Consider the following 17137-nt stretch of genomic DNA (forward strand, 5'->3'; position numbering starts at 1 on the left):
TTCATTCAGATAATTATTATTTCTCCAATTAATTTACAACGAAAGATGATTATAACAATATTAATGATTGAATCATAGCTCCTGCAAAAACCAAACCATGTAATCCATCCCCATGCGGACCAAACAGTATATGTAGAGAGGTGAATGATCAAGCTGTATGCACTTGTGCTCCAGAATATCTTGGAACTCCACCTTTGTGCAGACCAGAATGCTTGATTAGTTCAGATTGTCCTCAGAATCAGGCTTGCTTGAATCAGAAATGTAAAGATCCATGTATTGGAACATGTGGTACTCAGGCAATCTGTTTAGTAGTGAATCATAATCCTGTTTGCTCTTGTCCAGAAGGATATACAGGAAATCCGTTCATCAGATGCGAGATCAGTAAGAAAATGAATGAAATCTTTAAAAATTCTATAGATCAATTCAATTGTACAAAAATTTGATTTTTTTTTTAAATTAAACTAGATTTATTAAGCAAAGAATTCTTAAGAATATTAAATAATTCCTAAAAGATTTTAAGGGATTTCATTTGTAAACAAAATTTGTCTAAAATTCTTAATTTAATAATCAATAATAGAATTTTAAAATAAAATCACATAATAAAAATTCCCCATTTATAGAAAAAATAGTAGCGCCTACGAACCCTTGTCAACCATCACCCTGCGGGCCATATTCCCAATGTCAAGTGATCAACGATACTCCATCCTGCAGCTGTTTGTCTGAATATATAGGCGCTCCGCCAAATTGCAAACCTGAGTGCATATCAAACTCCGAGTGCCCCAGCCACCAAACTTGTATTCGACAAAAGTGCAGAGATCCTTGTCCAAATCTCTGTGGAGAGAGTGCAGAATGTCATGTAACTTATCACGTACCAAACTGTGTTTGTCCTAATGATTTCACCGGAGACCCTTATACACGTTGCACGATAATAAGTAAGAAACAAACTCCTTAATAAGGAGAGATGAATTCAAGTTATCATCTAAATGAAACTAATCCTGATTTTTAATTGTTCTAGCTCGCGAACCGGAACCCTCACCCTGCGCTGAAGGTACTTGTGGCACAAATGCTTTGTGCAGAGAACGAGACGGTGTCGGCATTTGTTATTGCCCCCCTGAATATATTGGCAACCCATACGTAGGCTGTAGACCCGAATGCGTGATTAATCCTGATTGTCCATCCAACAAAATGTGCGTGCGAAACAAATGCCAAGATCCTTGTCCTGGAGCCTGCGGCTGGAAAGCCGAGTGCTCAGTGGTTAACCATCTGCCTTTCTGCAATTGCCCGCCAAGATTCACTGGCGACCCACTTGTCGCATGTAGTGTGGCTTGTAAGTGGAATCCAACCCTATTTCACAGATATTTCATCCAAATTCTTTTAAATTTTTTTCTGCATGCTGCCTTTCGTTTTAGATTTTTATATTATATCTTTTATATTATCGATCTATCATATATTTTGAAATTAAAAATTTCAATTATGTTTTTACATTCCTAAAATATAACCGAATTCAACTTGTTTCCCCCAATAGTAGTGTCGCAAGATGTGGATATGTGCAGCCCATCACCTTGCGGACCGAATAGTCAGTGCAAAGAAATATCCGGTCAGGCTGTGTGCTCATGCCTACCAACTTATGTAGGCACTCCTCCTGGATGCAGACCAGAATGCGTAGCTAGCTCCGAATGTCCTACCCAGCTCGCGTGCAAGGATTACAAATGCACAAATCCGTGTCCAAGTCCTTGCGGCCTGAACACCAAATGCGTAGTCGTGAATCATAGTCCCATCTGTAGTTGCATGCCCGGATATAGTGGAGATCCATTCACCACTTGCACACCGATTCCACGTAAGAGTAAAATCCATAACTACCTAGAAAAATTCACGAATATAAAAAAAGTGAAAAATTTATCATCCTTTACATTACCCTATTTCTTTCATTTCTTATTTTTAAGATTTTATGATATGATAATAAAATATATGAAATGATAATCCTCATAGCTGTAATAAAATAATAATCCTTTTAGCTGTTACAATCCCTGGCCCAATGGAGAAAGACCCCTGTGTGCCATCCCCGTGTGGTAGTTTCGCCCAATGCAGGAACATTCGCGATTCAGCAGCATGCAGCTGCTTAGAAGGTTACACCGGTCAGCCACCGAATTGCAGACCCGAATGCACGATCAATTCTGAATGTCAAAGCGACATGTCTTGTGTCAACATGAAATGCAGAGATCCTTGTCCCGGTTCCTGTGGTCTTGCTGCTGTTTGCACAGTGGTTAATCACATTCCCATATGCAATTGCCCCGAAGGTTTCACAGGAAATCCATTCACTCTCTGTCAATTGCTACCAGCCACACGTAAGAAACCTATCCAACATTCATTTTAAAATCATTTGCATCTGAAAGATATCTTTAGTCTCATTTCAATTCATTTCATCTTACAGCCATTATATCAACACCAATAGAGGATGAATGTTCCTTGTCTCCCTGTGGACCTAATACAGAATGCTTAAAAGGCGTTTGCACATGCCTATCAGAATTCCAAGGAAACCCATATCTAGGATGTCGACCCGAATGCGTATTAAACACCGACTGCCCTCGCGATAGAGCTTGTTTGCGGAATAAATGTATGGATCCTTGTCCCGGAACTTGTGGTCTGAATGCCATTTGCGCGGTTATCAATCATGTGCCTATGTGCAGCTGCCCTGGAAATATGACTGGGAACGCGTTTAGTCAATGCACTCCTTTGCAAGGTAGTCAACGATCGTAATATTGTTACGAGAAAAGAAATTTTTGAATTTATAACCCATGTAATTAAAAAAATACAGTTTGAAGTGATTGAATAATGTATATGGACCCCTAATCAAATTTTCTTTTTGCTTCTATCAGATGTGATACCCATCAATCTATGTAGCCCAACACCCTGTGGACCCAATAGCGAATGCAGAATCGTAAACGGTCAAGCAGTTTGTTCATGCATCAAAGGATTCTTAGGAAGCCCACCCACCTGTAGACCCGAGTGCATTGTAAGCACAGATTGCCCGCAAAACGAAGCCTGTAATAATCAGAGATGCACAAATCCGTGTCCAGGAACATGTGGAATCGGAGCCAAGTGCAACATCGTCAACCATAATCCCGTATGCAGTTGCCCGTTACGTTTCACAGGCGATCCATTTGTACAGTGCATGCCTTTCTGTAAGAATTCATTTTCTCCCTGATTATTCTAATTAATTCTCATTCTATTTGTTAATTATTAAGATTATTTATGACTCTACATTTTTTTTATGTCTTGCATTTTTATTTTAGTGGAAGAACCTGCGATAGATCCATGTAAACCATCTCCTTGTGGTCCAAATTCTCAATGTCAGGTGATCAACGACTCTCCCTCTTGTTCATGCTTGCCAGAATTCTCTGGCAGTCCACCCAATTGTCGTCCAGAATGCATTAGCAACACTGAATGCCCTAGCCAATTAGCTTGTATCAATCAGAAATGTAAAAATCCTTGTATTGGATCTTGTGGATCTGGTGCTGACTGCCATGTCATCAGTCATACTCCCATGTGTACTTGTTTGAGCGGATACACAGGCGATCCGTTCTCACAGTGCATTTTTAAAGAACGTAAGAATCGTTTCTCAAGAGAAAATTTGTCTACTTATATTTTTGACCATATCATTAACGTCATAATCAAATTTTACAGCTACAATTCCATTGCCCATGCCCATTGATCCTTGTAATCCGTCCCCTTGTGGTTCAAATGCTATTTGTAAAGAATTAAATGGAGCTGGTTCATGTACCTGTATTTCTAATTACATTGGAAATCCATATGAGGGATGTCGACCAGAGTGTTTGTTAAATTCTGATTGTCCTGCTAATCAAGCTTGCATGAATAGCAAATGCCAAGATCCTTGTCCAGGAATCTGTGGTCGTAATGCAGAGTGTCATGTTATCAATCACTTACCAGTGTGCGAATGTTATCCTGGTCACACTGGTAATGCATTTGTCCTGTGCTCACTTATGTTGCCAGGTATATTTTATAAAAGAATATTGTGAAAGAAGAAGATACTATAAGAAAAGATTCTTAAAAAAGATTATTAAATATTCCCTTACAGAAGTCGATCAAACAATCAGTCGACCTTGTAATCCATCTCCCTGTGGACCCAACAGCCAATGCAGACCAATCAATGGACAATCCGTGTGTTCGTGTTTACCCGACTTCATAGGAAGTCCACCATCCTGTAGACCAGAATGCACGATTAGTACAGAATGTGCGCCAAATCTAGCCTGTATCAATAAAAAATGCAGTGATCCTTGTCCTGGATCATGTGGTTCAAATACTAGATGCGAAACTATTAATCACAAAGCCATTTGTGCTTGTCAACCTAGTTTTACTGGCGATCCACTTGTTGCTTGTTTCGAAATGATGAGTAAGTTCCCCAAAATTCACAAATGCATTTATAAAAAATAACTATTTTATCGATTTCATTGTTTTCAATGTTTATTTCAGTGGAAAGACCATCTCCCTTACCACCAATATATGAGAATCCTTGTGCACCATCTCCTTGTGGACCATATTCAGAATGTCGTAATGTAAATGGTCAAGCTTCTTGCGCCTGTTTATTAGAATATATGGGTACACCGCCTAATTGTAGACCAGAATGTATAAGGAATTCAGAATGCCCTAGCAATCAGGCTTGTATTCAGAAGAAATGTCGTTATCCTTGCGAAGGAGTTTGTGGTGTAGGCGCCCAATGTACTGTAACTGATCATATACCTATTTGTACATGTCCCAAAGGATTATCTGGTGATCCTTTCGTCAAATGTTTGGTTGCTCCAGGTACAAATTACTTAATTATATCGAGATTTTATACTAGGAATATTATTTAATATTTAATTTGATTATTATTTAATAAATTTATACGATTAGTGATACAGGAAAAACCTGCGGATTCTTGTATTAATTGTGGTACAAATACACAATGTATCAATGGAGCTTGTATCTGTCTACCAGAATATCAGGGAGATCCATATTTAGGTTGTCGTCCAGAGTGTGTTTTGAACTCAGATTGTCCTAGAGATAAAGCTTGTATTAAGAGCAAATGCAACGATCCATGTGCAGGCACTTGTGGCCAGAATGCATTATGTTCTGTAGTAAATCATATTCCAGTTTGCACTTGTCCATCTGGAACTTCAGGAAATGCATTTGTAGTTTGTTCTACCATTCAAGGTATAATTGATTGATTCGATAATTATTCAATTTTTCCAGAATGATTCCACATATTATTGAAATTATTTTTGATATTTAAATAGTGCAAACATCAAAAGATCCATGCAACCTATCACCCTGTGGACCCAACAGCCAATGCAGAAAGATAAATGATCAAGCAATTTGCTCTTGCATCCCTGGTTATTTAGACGCGCCACCGAATTGTAGACCAGAATGTATTCTTAGTTCAGATTGTCCATCCAATATGGCTTGTAATAATCAAAAATGCATTGATCCTTGTCCAGGAACTTGTGGAATAAGAGCTGAATGTGTGGTCGTGAATCATAACCCGATCTGTAGTTGTCCATCTGATTTGGTAGGCGATCCTTTTAGAATGTGTCTCAGGAAACGTGAGTATATTTTTTTAATCACAAGAAATAATTGATTAATTTTTTAAACAAAAAAATTATTTATATTAAATGTTTTCTTCGATAGCCGAAGAACCTCAAGTCTTGAATCCATGCGTTCCATCACCTTGCGGTCCAAACAGTCGATGTCAAGTTATAAACGAATCACCTTCATGTTCTTGTTTGCCTGAATTCCTCGGGTCCCCACCAAATTGCAAGCCAGAATGCATTAGTAACAGCGAGTGTTCTACCCATTTGGCTTGTATAAGTCAAAAATGTCGCGATCCTTGTCCTGGTTCCTGTGGTCCCAATTCTGAATGCAGAGTGATTAGTCACACGCCCATGTGTGTATGTTCGTATGGTTTCATTGGCGATCCTTTCATACAGTGTGTTCCAAAACCAGGTAAAAATTATGAAATTGTTATTAGTTATTGTAATCTTTTTAACAAATGATACAAAAAAATTATTTAAAATTTAATAGTCTTTGAAGACACCATAGAGAAACCTACCCCATGTGTACCGTCACCCTGTGGCTCTAACGCAGTGTGTAATGAATTAAACGGTGCAGCATCTTGCAAATGTCTTCCTGATTACATTGGGAATCCCTACGAAGGCTGTCGACCAGAATGTATCATTAATTCCGATTGTACAGCTAATTTGGCTTGTGTTAGATCTAAATGTCAAAATCCTTGTCCAGGATTCTGTGGATATAATGCTATTTGTCAGGTTGTTAATCATGCACCTCTATGCACTTGCCAGCCTGGATATACAGGAGATCCATTCGTTCAGTGTAATATTATTCAAGAACCACGTAAGTCTAATTTAATTTAGAAGTAAATAGGAAATCAGAAATTTAGATTCTATGATATAAATATTCTTATAGCAAAACCAGCTGATCCTTGTAGTCCATCTCCTTGCGGTTTGAACAGTCAATGTCGTGTATCTAATGAACAAGCTATCTGTTCTTGTTTGCCTACTTTCATGGGAACTCCACCAATGTGCAGACCAGAATGTACAGTTAGTTCCGATTGTGCGACAAATCGTGCTTGCAAAAATCGCAAATGCATAGATCCTTGTCCAGGAATTTGCGGTATTAATGCTAGATGCGAATCTATCAATCATAGTCCGATTTGCAGTTGCAATATAGGATATACTGGTGATGCTTTTGTCAGATGTTTCAAAGTTCCAAGTGAGTAAATTGGTTTCAATTTTGGCAAACAGTTTTTGAATCTATAAGAATAAGTTTTGATTACAACAAGAAATTTGCTCTTATTTTATTTTTCTTTAGCTGTTCAATTTAGTAGTTCAGACGAACCAATTAATAATCCTTGCGTGCCTTCACCATGTGGTCCATTTTCTGTCTGTCGCATTGTTGGAAACACGGATTTACCAAGTTGTACTTGTATGGAAAATTATGTAGGAACTCCACCGAATTGTCGACCAGAATGCACCATTGATTCAGAATGTGCCAGTAACAGGGCTTGTCTCAGACAAAAATGTACAGATCCTTGTCCAGGTTCCTGTGGTACAGGAGCTCAATGTTTAGTAGTGAATCATATGGCTGTATGTACTTGTCCTAAGGGTTATACAGGAGATCCATTTGTTAATTGCTTCCTTCAACCTCCTCGTAAGCATTTTGCGAGATGAAATAGAAAAAAATTATTTTGAGACAAGATTTAATCATATTTTTTCTGATAGCTTCATCACCGGTTATTCAAGATGCTTGTAATCCTTCACCATGCGGATCAAATGCAATGTGTCGCAATGGTGTATGCACCTGCTTACCAGAATATCATGGTGATCCATACTACGGATGTCGTCCAGAATGTGTTCAAAATCCAGATTGTCCTCTAGATAAAGCTTGCAATCGTAACAAATGTTTCGACCCTTGTATCGGCATTTGTGGTCAGAACGCCGAGTGTATCGTGATAAATCACACTCCTATGTGCAGTTGTCCTGATGGCATGTCAGGAAATGCATTTATGGCTTGTTATCCGGTGAAAGGTAAAATTATTTAATCATTATAAGAACTACTAATTATATTAAATTCTTCGAAATAGTTAGTTTCTTTTGAATGGATTAAAAAATATCATTTATATTATAGACCCAGTGATAGTACAGCCTTGCAATCCATCACCCTGTGGTCCCAATAGTAGGTGTCAAGATATTAGTGGACAGGCAGTTTGTTTCTGTGCCCCTGGTTACATAGGAAACCCACCAGCTTGTCGACCAGAATGTATAGTTAATAGTGATTGTTCGTTAAATGAAGCTTGTGTGAATCTGAAGTGTAGAGATCCATGTCCTGGATCCTGTGGAGTATCAGCTCGATGTCAAGTGATCAATCATAATCCCATTTGCAGTTGTCCTTCAGCATTTATTGGTGATCCCTTTATTCGTTGCTTACCTAGACGTAAGTATTTATGTTTGATTCATTTCAAGATATTCTTTTTAAACAATAAAAATTTAATTATTAAATTTCTTTAAAAGCCGAAGAACCTGTGTTATCAACTAATCCATGTCAGTCATCACCGTGCGGTCCAAACGCAATCTGTCAAGTCATTAACAATTCTTCATCCTGTTCGTGCAAATCAGATTTCATTGGTACTCCACCAAATTGCAAACCAGAATGTATCAGTAATACCGAATGTGCTAGCCATATGGCGTGCATCAATCGTAAATGCAGAGATCCTTGCCCTGGTTCCTGTGGTCCTAATGCGGAATGTCACGTAATAAATCACATTGCGTCATGCATATGTACCACGGATTACACTGGAGATCCATTCGTTCAGTGTGTTGCCAAGCAACGTAAGTGCTCGCTATTAATTTATAATAGAGAACGAAAAATCGAGTTGAGTTAATTTCGTTGTTTTTTTAGCGGACACAAGTATAACACCTAGACCCTGTGAACCTTCCCCATGCGGAGCTAATGCCATTTGCCGAGAGCAAAATAGTCTTAGCTCTTGCACTTGTTTGCCCGAATATATCGGCAATCCTTACGAAGGATGCCGACCAGAATGCATTCGTTCCTCAGATTGTCCCTCCCATTTGGCTTGCATTAGGTCTAAGTGTCAGAATCCTTGTCCCGGTTCTTGCGGAGCTAACACCAATTGTCAGGTGGTAAATAATTTACCTGTATGCACTTGCATTCCGCAATATACTGGTGATCCATACGTGAACTGTGTATATAAGATTTCATCAAGTGAGTTAAATTTAATAAGTTAAAATTATTTATTTTCAAATGCACATTAAATATAAATATTTTGCAGCCGAAGAAGAAGAACGAAATGTTTGTCAACCATCTCCTTGTGGTCCGAATAGTCAATGTCAAAATGTAAATGGTCAAGCAGTGTGCTCCTGTTTACCTCAATATATAGGAACTCCACCAAATTGTAGACCAGAATGTATCGTGAATTCGGAATGTAATTCGAATCTCGCGTGTATCAATCAGAAATGCAAAGATCCTTGTCCTGGCACGTGTGGGACGAATGCACAATGCAAAGTAGTTCATCATAGTCCCATTTGTAGTTGTAGAAATGATTTTACAGGAGATCCTTTTGTTCACTGCTTCCCTGTTCCATGTAAGATAAAATTAAATTTTATTTATATATAACTTTTATAAAAAAATATTCATTGCATTCGAATGCAGTAATATTTACTTCATAGTGCCAAAGCCGGAAGAACCATATCCGAAAGATCCATGTGTTCCATCACCTTGTGGTCCAAACGCGATGTGCAAAGCCGTAGGAGAAATTCCAGTCTGCACTTGCATGAACAATTATATCGGAGTTCCACCGAATTGCCGACCAGAATGCTCTATCAATTCGGATTGCATAGCAGATAAGGCATGCATTCAGGAGAAATGTAGAGATCCTTGTCCAGGATCTTGTGGTTTGAATGCACGTTGCACAGTTATAAATCATACACCAGCTTGTACTTGTCCTGAAGGATATTCCGGTGATCCATTCATCAATTGTTCGCCAATTACATTTAGTAAGGATTGAAACAATCGATGGATTCTTTTAAAATTCACGTTCAAAATTTATATATTGATTTTTCAGTTTCAGAAGCTCCATCAAATCCATGCAATCCATCACCATGTGGACCAAATGCACAGTGCAATAATGGTGTTTGTACTTGCATACCTGGCTATCTAGGTGACCCATACACTATATGTCGACCTGAATGTGTAATTAACACAGATTGTTCCCGAAATGAAGCTTGCATACTGCACAAATGCAGAAATCCTTGTATAGGAACTTGTGGATTAAATGCAGAGTGTAACGTAATTAATCATCTACCGATGTGCAACTGTCCTAGGAATATGACGGGCAATGCATTCGTTTCGTGTATTCCTCTTCGAGGTTGTTCCCTTTATTCTATATTTTTAATGATTCTTATTGCCATGTTATATTAATATTTAAAAATTTGTTATGATAGAACCTACTATAATTGATCCATGCAATCCATCTCCTTGCGGTCCGAACAGTCATTGTCGATCCTCCAATGGCCAAGCTGTTTGTAGTTGTGTTACTGGATTTAAGGGATCACCACCATCTTGTAGACCAGAGTGTATCATTAGTACTGATTGTCCGCGTAACAGAGCTTGCAGTAATCAGAAATGCATCGATCCTTGTCTTGGTACTTGTGGATTATCTGCCCAGTGTTCTGTGATCAATCATAATCCCGTATGCAGCTGTTTCGAGCAATATACTGGAAATCCATTCGTACAATGTATTCCGCAAAGTAAGATTTTTTTATTCTTACAGAAAATTTTTTTAACGATCTTCTTAATATTGGAATTTATTTTTAGCAAAACAACCGGATATTCCAATGAATCCTTGTCTGCCATCACCTTGCGGTCCCAATGCTCGATGTCAAATGATCAATAATGCACCTTCGTGTTCTTGTCTCCCTGAATTTATAGGAACTCCACCAAACTGCAAACCTGAATGCGTAAGCAATTCAGAATGTTCAACGCAACAGGCTTGCATTAATCAAAAATGCAAAGATCCTTGTCCTGGTTCTTGTGGCAGGAACACCGAATGCAGAACTATTAGTCACACTCCTATGTGTACTTGTGCTAATAATTTCACCGGAAATCCATTTATTCAATGTACACCTCAACCAAGTAAGATCTTCCCTTTAATCATTAATTTATAAGTTTAAACCAAAAGTTCGGTATCATTTTTTTTACTCTTTTATTTTTTTATTCATAGTCGAAGATATACCACAAAGACTCAACCCGTGTCAACCATCTCCTTGTGGTCCAAATGCTATTTGTCGCGAATCTTATGGTTCACCTCAATGCACTTGTTTGCCCGATTTCTATGGAAATCCGTATGAAAATTGTAGACCGGAATGTGTTATCAATACCGATTGTCCATCCAACCGTGCCTGTATAAGAAACAAGTGTCAAGATCCTTGTCCAGGAACTTGTAGTTTTAATGCCGACTGCAATATAATCAATCATATTCCAATATGCAGTTGTAAACTGGGTTACACTGGTGATCCATTTAGATATTGCAGCATACTCGAACAACTTCGTGAGTTTTTTCACAAATTATAAGAAACACTAATCAATTATATTAGACACAATCTGATGATAAATTTTTATCAGCCATACTAAATCCCACAAATCCGTGCGATCCATCACCATGCGGACCCAATAGTCGATGTCGCAATGTGAATGGTCAGTCCAGTTGTTCTTGCCTTCCTAATTTCAAGGGAATTCCTCCATTATGTAGACCACAATGCGTAGTTAGCACGGAATGTGCTAGCAATAGAGCTTGTATAAACCAAAAATGTGTAGATCCATGTTCCGGAGTTTGTGGAATAAATGCGAAGTGCGAAGTTTTCCATCACAGTCCTATTTGTAGTTGTGATGCTTCTCAAACCGGAGATCCATTTATAAGATGTTTTGACATGACCAGTAAGTGAATTATTTGAAAGAATCTCACTTACAATCATACGTTTGGAATCATTTTCACGAATATATTTTTCAATTTGTATACGTTTTTTAGCACCCGCACCACTTTTACCCATAAACCCTTGCGTTCCATCACCTTGCGGTCCGTTTTCGCAATGTCAAAATATAGGAGGCATATCATCCTGTTCTTGTTTGCCCAATTATGTTGGTTCAGCTCCCAATTGTCGACCAGAATGTTCTATTAACTCGGACTGTACCAGTAATAAGGCTTGTGTAAGAGAAAAATGTAAAGATCCGTGTCCAGGATCTTGTGCAACGAATGCACTATGCAGCGTCATTAATCACACACCTGTTTGCACTTGTCCCAGAGATTACACAGGAGATCCTTTCACTAATTGCCAACCAATCTTAACACCCACACGTAAGAATTTCTGATATAATTTATTAATTATTGAATTTTAATAATGTCAATAATTGATTTGATTTGATTATACGAATAACAGCTACCGTTCCAGTTCAATCAGACCCATGCCATCCATCACCTTGCGGTCCAAACGCCATCTGTCGAAACGCTATATGCAGTTGTATAAACGAGTATCATGGCGATCCTTACCAAGGTTGTCGACCAGAATGCGTACAGAATTCGGACTGTACTTATGACAAAGCTTGTTCTAATAATAAATGCGTGAATCCTTGTACCAAAATCTGCGGTCAGAACGCAGAATGTACTGTGATCAATCATATCCCTACTTGCAATTGCTTGGAAAATTATGAAGGAGATCCATTTAACCTCTGCAAACCTGTTCGAAGTGAGTGGAACTATCTACATTGATTGATCCTAAAGAAAAACTAAATTTCAAATGTTCATTCATTGATGTTCTATATGTCACTTTACGATAGAACGTACGAAACCTTGTGAACCCTCACCCTGTGGACCCAACAGCATTTGTCGCGAGTTTAGTGAGCAAGCTTCTTGTACTTGCCTACCTGGATATTTCGGAATTCCGCCCAGCTGTAGACCTGAATGTTTGGTGAACTCTGATTGTGAGCAGAGTAAAGCTTGTGTGAATCAAAAATGTCAAAACCCGTGCGACAACACTTGTGGACAAAGCGCGTTATGTGTCGTACGAAACCACAATCCTATTTGCAGTTGTCCCGTTCAGTATTCCGGTGATCCGTTTGTCAGCTGTTTCCCTATGAGTAAGTAATGCATGCTTGGATCGGTACTGTCTATGAATTTCTTCTTTCTCGAATTTTGTGAACGTTCTTATTACAATAGAGAGTATTTTTAAATTTTGATATTTTTAAATTATGTTTCTCTTAAAATTTGACTATTTCATTCCCATGAATAGTTCTCATCCTCACAGCGCTAATTTATATCTCAAAGTTTCTAACAAAAATAGATTACAATGTTTAACTTGTAATAAACTTTTGTCAACGAACAGCACCACAATACGAAGAGGCTAGTCAGAATCCGTGCAAACCCTCGCTATGTGGACCGAATTCTCAATGCACAGTAACACAAGACAATAAAGCCTCTTGCGCCTGTATGCCCGAATTTATAGGCTTACCTCCCAACTGTAGACCTGAATGTCTTGTGAACAGCGAATGTCCTAGCAACCAGGCGTGCGTTAAACAGAAGTGTACCGATCCTTGTACCGGACTCTGCGGCTTTAATGCCCTGTGTCAAGTTACCCAGCATTACATCCACTGTATATGTTCCGAGGGATACACCGGGGACCCGTTTGCTATTTGTACTGTGACCAAGAGTAAGAAATAATCCCATGAGAATAATCAAAAAAATATAATAAATAAATATTAAAAAGAAATATTAACGAGCAACCAAGAATAAGAAATGAACTTTCGCGATTTTTCATTTTTTTTTTATGAAAATACTAATGAATTTTTGATTGAATTTTTTTAATAAATACAAACTTTAGTTTTGTATATATTGTACATAGAGATTGTATGATACATTATAAAAAAAATTGCATGTTGATTGATAGATAGTTGAAGCAGTCTTCTTCATACACATTCGTCATTTTCTCATATATTTTTCATGATTTCTCTAACAATAATTTCTATTCGCGTTCTTGTACAGTTCTTAATGTTCTTTTATTTTTTTGTAAATTAACTCTTGTAACTTTTCACGCAAATTTTTTAATGTAAATCACTAAACGAATCATTTTTGGAATAAAATATTAATATTTTTGGATTTTTATTTTATAGCTCCAAAAGAACCACCTATATCGCTGAGACCTTGCAGTCCTTCACCATGTGGAGTCAACGCTTATTGCAGGGAAAGACAAAATACGGCGTATTGTGAATGTTTGCCAAATTTCCGTGGAAATCCTTATGAAGGCTGTCAACCTGAATGTTTGACCAATACTGACTGTCTGAAATCGCAAGCTTGCGTCAGGACTAAATGTCAGGATCCTTGTCCTGGTACTTGTGGCGTTGGTGCGATCTGTACAGTTTCTAATCATATTCCTATTTGCTCTTGTCCTCTGCCTACTATCGGCGATGCGTTTACGATCTGTCAAGTCATTCCTGAAGGTATTTTAATTTTATATAAATAATAAATTTTATGATTGCCTTTTTAAAAGTTTTTTGGAAAAAAAACTAATATTATAATTATCATAAATTGCAATCATTTATTTATTATAAGTTATAAATCACAATCATAATCATTATACAATTAGAAGAATTTTTATCAAAAAATAAAAAAAAATTTTCACTTTTCATTTTAACTATAATAAAAAATATTTATATTAGGTCCAAAAGAAAGAGATCCTTGTTCTCCATCACCATGCGGTCCTAATACCATTTGCGAAAAAATCGGCGATACGGCTGTCTGCAAGTGTTTACCTGGTCTCCAAGGAATTCCTTCTAGTATAACAGGTTGTCATCCAGAATGTGTAATTAGTTCAGATTGTCCAGGAGACAAAGCTTGCATCAGTAACAAATGCGTGAATCCTTGCACACAAAATGTGTGCGGTATCAAGGCTACATGTAAAGCAATCAACCATAGTCCTCTATGCAGTTGTCCACCTCCTTTAATTGGCAATCCATTCGACGAATGTATTATCCAAATTGGTAATTACATGATATTCATACTTATTATTTTAATTTCTTATGAATCTTTATGCTATCAATTTTTCTGTAATCTAAATTTTTTATATTAATTTACTTTGTTTATTTTAGAAACTGATCCTTGTAGTCCATCTCCATGCACTTATAATGGCGAATGTAAAGTTCGAAATGGTATCGCGATATGCATATATCCAGAATGTGTTATTAATTCCGATTGTCCACGAGAAAAGGCTTGTTTCGGCCAAAAATGTAAAGATCCTTGCATCGGTGCTTGTGGTATTAATTCATTGTGTCAAACAGTGAATCACAAGCCTGTTTGTTCATGTCCAATTGGATTCACTGGAAATGCTCGTATACAATGTACTATTCCAACAGTCGAAGGTGACTTATTTGATTTTAAAATTTTTAACAAAAAAAAAATGCTTTAATAAACTTAATTGAAATATTGAATTTGAACACATGCAGAACCAGTTCCAGAATGTATTCACAATTCCGAATGCCCGAACGATAAGACTTGCTACAACCAAAAATGCATCGATCCTTGCACACTCGATTCTTGCGGTTTCAACAGTCGTTGCCACGTACAATTACATCGAGCTGTGTGCGTATGTAATGAAGGGTTCACTGGCAATCCTCAACAATATTGTGGTGAAAGTAAGTTTCTTAAATTTCGACCTTTCAAATCCATATCATAAAAATGAGGATTTTATCGAATGAATTGAAAATGTGTAGTATTTATACTATATAATAGTATTAATATTTTAAATTTTCTTTATGCAGTTGGTTGTCGTGGTGATAGTGATTGTCCATTAACACAATCCTGTGTTAATAATGAATGTATAGACACTTGTTCTGTGACTCAGTGCGGAATTAATGCATTTTGCGAATCAGATGGATATCATAGACCAAGATGTTACTGTCCTGATGGATATTTAGGAAATCCATATCAAGGATGCGAAAGATCAGAATGCATAACCGATAACGATTGTCCATCTTCTTTATCATGTCGCGATTCAAAATGTATAAATCCTTGTGATTGCCCACTATCTGCACAATGTCATGTGGTTAATCATCGACCAATTTGTCGGTGTCCTCCTGGTTATGTAGGCAATCCTTATACTTCGTGTCTGATTGGTAATTATAATTATTTTTATGAATATAATTTAGATTTATGTACAATAAATTATAAATGAATTATTCTTATAGAACCGATTGAACAACAACCTCAATGTCAAGTAGATGGAGACTGTCCAAGTAAATTAGGCTGTTTTAATGGTATTTGCAAAGATCCATGTGTTGAAAGTAAACCTTGCATCGCTGGAGCAAAATGTTCCGTTGTGAACACTTTGCCAATGAGGACTATGATTTGCGAGTGTTTACCAAACTTTGCTGGCGATGCAACTGTCGCTTGTATTCCTGGTATATATAGAAATATAGAAATTTTTATTTAATTTTAAGTTTTTCATTTAATTTTATTTTCAAATAAAATAAATAATTTTAAATAAATATTTTTTTTTAGTGGATAAACAAATCGAAGCTATCTGTAAAGCTGACTCTCAATGTTCTTCAAATATGTCATGTCTGAACGAAAGATGTATCAATCCATGCATTATCAATCCATGTGCTTCGAATGCGGAATGTTTAGTCCAAAATCATTATCGTCAATGTCATTGTTCGCGTGGTACTGCTGGTGATCCATTTGTAAATTGTTACAGAGGTAATTGCTAAAAATATAATACTTGTAAAATGAAAAATAAATAACAAGCAAAAGAAATATTATGTTTTTTAACAAAATTTTCATATTTGTTGCAGATACTGATTCATTTCCAGAATGCACATCAAATCTTGATTGTGCACCTAATGAGGCCTGTATTAATGAATTATGTCAAAATCCATGTGTCAGCACTCAATGTGGTCTGAACGCGGAATGTCTCACTGTTAATCATCATCCAACCTGTCATTGTAAACAAAACTTCGCAGGAGATCCACAAATACAATGTTTCAGACGTAAGTTGTTTATAAGAGGGGATGACAGTATAATTCATAATGACAATTTCATTCAAAAAATAATAAAATAATATTTAGTAAAATATTTTATTTTATAATTAAAACTTATTAAAATATTTCTTTGTAGCCGAATGCAAATCAGATAGCGATTGTCCTTACGATAAAACTTGTCAAAATAATAATTGTATCACGCCTTGCTTGATCGGAGACATTGCCTGTGGTCGTGGTGCAGAATGCATCGCTGTTTCCCACAGGGCGCAATGCGTATGTCCACGAGGTACTCAAGGTGATCCACGAATTGCGTGCATATCCACAATATGTCATTACAATGAAGATTGTGCAGATCACGAAGCTTGTGATAGGTTGAACAGAGTATGTCGACCTGTTTGCGAGGATGACGTTTGCGCAGAAACTGCAAAATGTATTGCGAAAAATCATCAACCCAAATGCATCTGCCCTCTTGGTACCACTGGAAATCCATATATTGATTGTACTGGTAAATTAATTAATTTTG

General features: G+C 37.2%; 1 protein-coding gene across 12 annotated transcripts in view; it reads left to right on the plus strand.

The window, feature by feature from the left end:
• LOC107996153 (uncharacterized) overlaps positions 1 to 17137 on the plus strand; it is a 106777-nt gene that overhangs the window by 82448 nt on the left and 7192 nt on the right. For 11 of the 12 annotated variants that reach the window (XM_062072550.1, XM_062072549.1, XM_062072543.1 and 8 more), the window contains 41 exons: positions 79 to 381; positions 621 to 932; positions 1016 to 1327; positions 1526 to 1837; positions 2016 to 2345; positions 2432 to 2740; positions 2877 to 3182; positions 3294 to 3605; positions 3685 to 4011; positions 4097 to 4411; positions 4492 to 4821; positions 4912 to 5211; positions 5295 to 5600; positions 5686 to 6000; positions 6079 to 6408; positions 6481 to 6786; positions 6886 to 7224; positions 7296 to 7601; positions 7702 to 8007; positions 8085 to 8402; positions 8473 to 8796; positions 8864 to 9175; positions 9261 to 9587; positions 9656 to 9958; positions 10035 to 10340; positions 10408 to 10725; positions 10814 to 11140; positions 11215 to 11526; positions 11618 to 11944; positions 12027 to 12332; positions 12424 to 12723; positions 12969 to 13292; positions 13753 to 14079; positions 14299 to 14619; positions 14728 to 14997; positions 15082 to 15270; positions 15397 to 15750; positions 15823 to 16035; positions 16136 to 16333; positions 16429 to 16623; positions 16751 to 17119. In XM_062072550.1, coding sequence (XP_061928534.1) covers positions 79 to 381; positions 621 to 932; positions 1016 to 1327; positions 1526 to 1837; positions 2016 to 2345; positions 2432 to 2740; positions 2877 to 3182; positions 3294 to 3605; positions 3685 to 4011; positions 4097 to 4411; positions 4492 to 4821; positions 4912 to 5211; positions 5295 to 5600; positions 5686 to 6000; positions 6079 to 6408; positions 6481 to 6786; positions 6886 to 7224; positions 7296 to 7601; positions 7702 to 8007; positions 8085 to 8402; positions 8473 to 8796; positions 8864 to 9175; positions 9261 to 9587; positions 9656 to 9958; positions 10035 to 10340; positions 10408 to 10725; positions 10814 to 11140; positions 11215 to 11526; positions 11618 to 11944; positions 12027 to 12332; positions 12424 to 12723; positions 12969 to 13292; positions 13753 to 14079; positions 14299 to 14619; positions 14728 to 14997; positions 15082 to 15270; positions 15397 to 15750; positions 15823 to 16035; positions 16136 to 16333; positions 16429 to 16623; positions 16751 to 17119 — 12516 coding nt within the window. The remainder of the gene's footprint in view (positions 1 to 78; positions 382 to 620; positions 933 to 1015; positions 1328 to 1525; positions 1838 to 2015; positions 2346 to 2431; positions 2741 to 2876; positions 3183 to 3293; positions 3606 to 3684; positions 4012 to 4096; positions 4412 to 4491; positions 4822 to 4911; positions 5212 to 5294; positions 5601 to 5685; positions 6001 to 6078; positions 6409 to 6480; positions 6787 to 6885; positions 7225 to 7295; positions 7602 to 7701; positions 8008 to 8084; positions 8403 to 8472; positions 8797 to 8863; positions 9176 to 9260; positions 9588 to 9655; positions 9959 to 10034; positions 10341 to 10407; positions 10726 to 10813; positions 11141 to 11214; positions 11527 to 11617; positions 11945 to 12026; positions 12333 to 12423; positions 12724 to 12968; positions 13293 to 13752; positions 14080 to 14298; positions 14620 to 14727; positions 14998 to 15081; positions 15271 to 15396; positions 15751 to 15822; positions 16036 to 16135; positions 16334 to 16428; positions 16624 to 16750; positions 17120 to 17137) is intronic. The other variant, XM_062072546.1, reaches the window with a different exon arrangement.

This window comes from Apis cerana, linkage group LG3 (assembly GCF_029169275.1).
Source record: "Apis cerana isolate GH-2021 linkage group LG3, AcerK_1.0, whole genome shotgun sequence".
Lineage (NCBI taxonomy): Eukaryota > Metazoa > Arthropoda > Insecta > Hymenoptera > Apidae > Apis > Apis cerana.